The sequence below is a fragment of the Octodon degus genome, unplaced genomic scaffold (assembly GCF_000260255.1).
Source record: "Octodon degus isolate 3935 unplaced genomic scaffold, OctDeg1.0 scaffold00010, whole genome shotgun sequence".
In the NCBI taxonomy this organism is placed as follows: Eukaryota; Metazoa; Chordata; class Mammalia; order Rodentia; family Octodontidae; genus Octodon; species Octodon degus.
Window position 1 is genome coordinate 1999126 of NW_004524586.1, and position 2938 is coordinate 2002063.

Here is a 2938-nt window from a genome sequence, read left to right on the forward strand (position 1 = left end):
GGTCCCTGATGCCTTGCCAAGCTTGTTCCAAGTAGGTGCTTTAGACCACTGAGCCATCTCTCCAGCCCCCTCAGAAAAATTTTAATCTTCAAACTTTTTTCATTCTGCTTCCTCCATCCTTTCCTCTGAGATAATATTTAGACATATATTATGTTTCTTGGTATTATCGCTTTGTGTCCCACAGCTTATTGAGTCTTGTTTTGGGTTTTTTTTCTATCTGTATTTGATGTTATGTGTTTTAAAATCATTTCTTTAAGTTCAGCAGTTTTTTTCTTCTGTGTATAATCTGCTGTCTTATTTAGTGTTTTTTCATTTTAGAAACTGTAGTTTTCATCAGTGTAAGTGTTTGGATCTTGAGGCTCTCTTATCCTCATGATTTCTTCTGTTTCTTAAATGTGTGTATAGTGTTTACATATACAGCTATTTTTATCATCCTTGTGTTATCACCCTATGATGTGTCCATTTCAACATCTTTACTGTTAACTTCCTTCTTCTTTCTTTTTGGGGGTGGTGCGGGGATTGAACTCAGGACCCTGCACTGGCCAGGCAGGCGCTTACTCCACTGAGCCGTCTCCCGGCCCCGACTTTCCTTCCTTGTGTGCTTTCATATCTCTGATAATTTTTATTGACTATCAGACATTATAGTTTACGTAACTGTAGACTGCACATTTTCCCTTGTTCTGTGTGTCTTTTTGTTTTAGACTGGTATGCTGCTGTTACTTGGAATTGCTTTTATTTGTTTGATCTAGTCTGTGTTGCGGAATAGTCTGTAGTCTAGAGGCAGCACCTTTCTACCAACAGACTCCACTTGATGCTGTCTTTGTCGGTCTTTCTACTCTGGCTGGGCCTTGTGATCGTTGAAGTCGCTCTGTGCCTTTCTGGAGGTTCTTTCCCTTGGCCTACTTAACTTACACACATACGTGGATGTGTGCACGCACATTCTTACTCAGCAAAGACTGGGGACTCAGGAGGACTTCTCTGCAGCTCCCTTCGTTCTGATTCCCGGATTACTGATTGGGTTTGTTGCTGTAGTCTCTCCTACCACTGGGACATGGAGGCTCCGGACAGTAAGCTCAGGGACCTAAAGGTTCCCGTACTTGTCTCCTGATGGAGCTCACTGTTTTGTGTTGCCTCTCATCCATTATCTGAAAACTTTTGTTTAAGACAAGAGTGCACCACAGTCCCTCTTATTGTATTATTACTGAAGTGGAAGTTTTAGTATTTTTCTCCTTTCTACAATATTTGAGAAGAATGGAAGAAAATGTATACTTTGAAAGTTTGTCACATACCCCTTTCAAGATTGTTGAAAAGAAAAAAAATCTTAAAACTGGACATTTAGAGGCCTAGGATATAACTCAATGGCATAGCACTTAACCTGGCAGGCGTGAGGTCCTGAGTTTAATTCATAGTACCCCTCCTACATGAAGAAAATAAGTAGAAATAATTTTTTTAAAAAAAGATGGCATTGGTGCTCATGTTGAAAAAACTGGATATTTATGTGGCAGTGCTTTTGCATTTTTGTGTGTCTGAATAACTATGAAAGTGATGAATTGATGAAGCAAAATAGATACAGATGTAAAGGACTAATTGGCAGGTTTTTAGGGAGAATGTCCTAAGACATGGTGGGGGCGCATACCTGTAATCCCATCACTCAGGAGGTTGAGAAAGGAGGATTGCTGTGAATTTGAGCCCAGCCTGGGCTACATAAACAAGTTCAAGGACAGTCTACACTGTATGGCGAGACCCTTTGTCAAAATAAACAACCCCCAAAATAGAAAGCAGTTTGGCAGCTGGCCTAAAGGTACACCTGTATGTACCATATGACCCAAGAATTCTACTGCTTGGTATTTACTCAAAAGAAATAAAAGCAATGTTCATATGAAAACACATTAATACTTATAGTAGCTTTATTCATAATGGCTTCAAATTGGAAAAAACCAAATGTTGGTCGACATGGATAAATGGAGTTTTTTCAGTAATTAAAAGAAATATATTATAAATGTATCATGCATAATTTTCAAAAATAAGTTGAATAGGAGAAATTAGACACAAAAGAGAACAAACTGATTTATAGTGATAGAAATCGGAGGTGTGATTTCAAATGAGGGAATATGGATAAATATTGGATACAGACATTTCACAAAGAAACTGTGAAATATGAAGGGAATTTTGAAAATTAAGATTATTGGTAAAGTTTAGATATGCATAATGATCACATTCATCATAGAGAATTTGTACCTGTACATGGTATATCTTAATTTCTGTTTTTTTCCATTCCTCTCAACTGAAGGGAAGGTTTGTATGTCTGGATTGGTGTTTGTTGCACAGATACATACAGTTGTCAGAATTTATCATACTTTATTTATTTATTTTTATCATACTTTAAATATTTGTTTATAAATAAATTATACTTCAAAAGAGTTGACTGAAAGTACTCTAGTAAGTTTATAAATAAAATACTGAGATATGAAATGTTTATGAATTTATAGACACATAAAATATATATATAATACATACAACAAATACTAGGAATGTAGATTCTGATTCTTTTGCAAAATGCAGTGGTTCTTTTTTATGGGCTTTCCTTTATTAATGTATGAAATGAGAAGGTGCATGTGGCTCTGAAAAAGTATTGTGTAATTTAAATATTAATCTTTTAAAATTAGCTTCACCAAGTAAATTTTTCCCCAGCAATCTTCCTGCTAAATCTGTGGAAGAAGCTTTACGTCACCGACAAGAATATGATGAGATGGTGGCTGAGGCTAAAAAGCGAGGTAAAAATTTTTTTTTGTCTTTCATCTTTTTTATTTTCATTTTTCTTAGTACATGTTTCTAGTACATAATAATTACGTTTAGTTGGGAGTTGGTACATGCGTATAACATACCTTAATTTCTTTTTCATTCTTTATCCTTTTTCATTCTTTATCCCTTCCTCTTA

The 2938-nt window shown here is 35.7% G+C and overlaps 1 protein-coding gene across 1 annotated transcript in view; it reads left to right on the forward strand.

Moving 5' to 3' along the window:
- Tbc1d12 (TBC1 domain family member 12) overlaps nt 1-2938 on the forward strand; it is an 80463-nt gene that overhangs the window by 27768 nt on the left and 49757 nt on the right. Inside the window, exon 4 of the mRNA XM_004625673.2 lies at nt 2692-2774. Coding sequence (XP_004625730.1) covers nt 2692-2774 — 83 coding nt within the window. The remainder of the gene's footprint in view (nt 1-2691; nt 2775-2938) is intronic.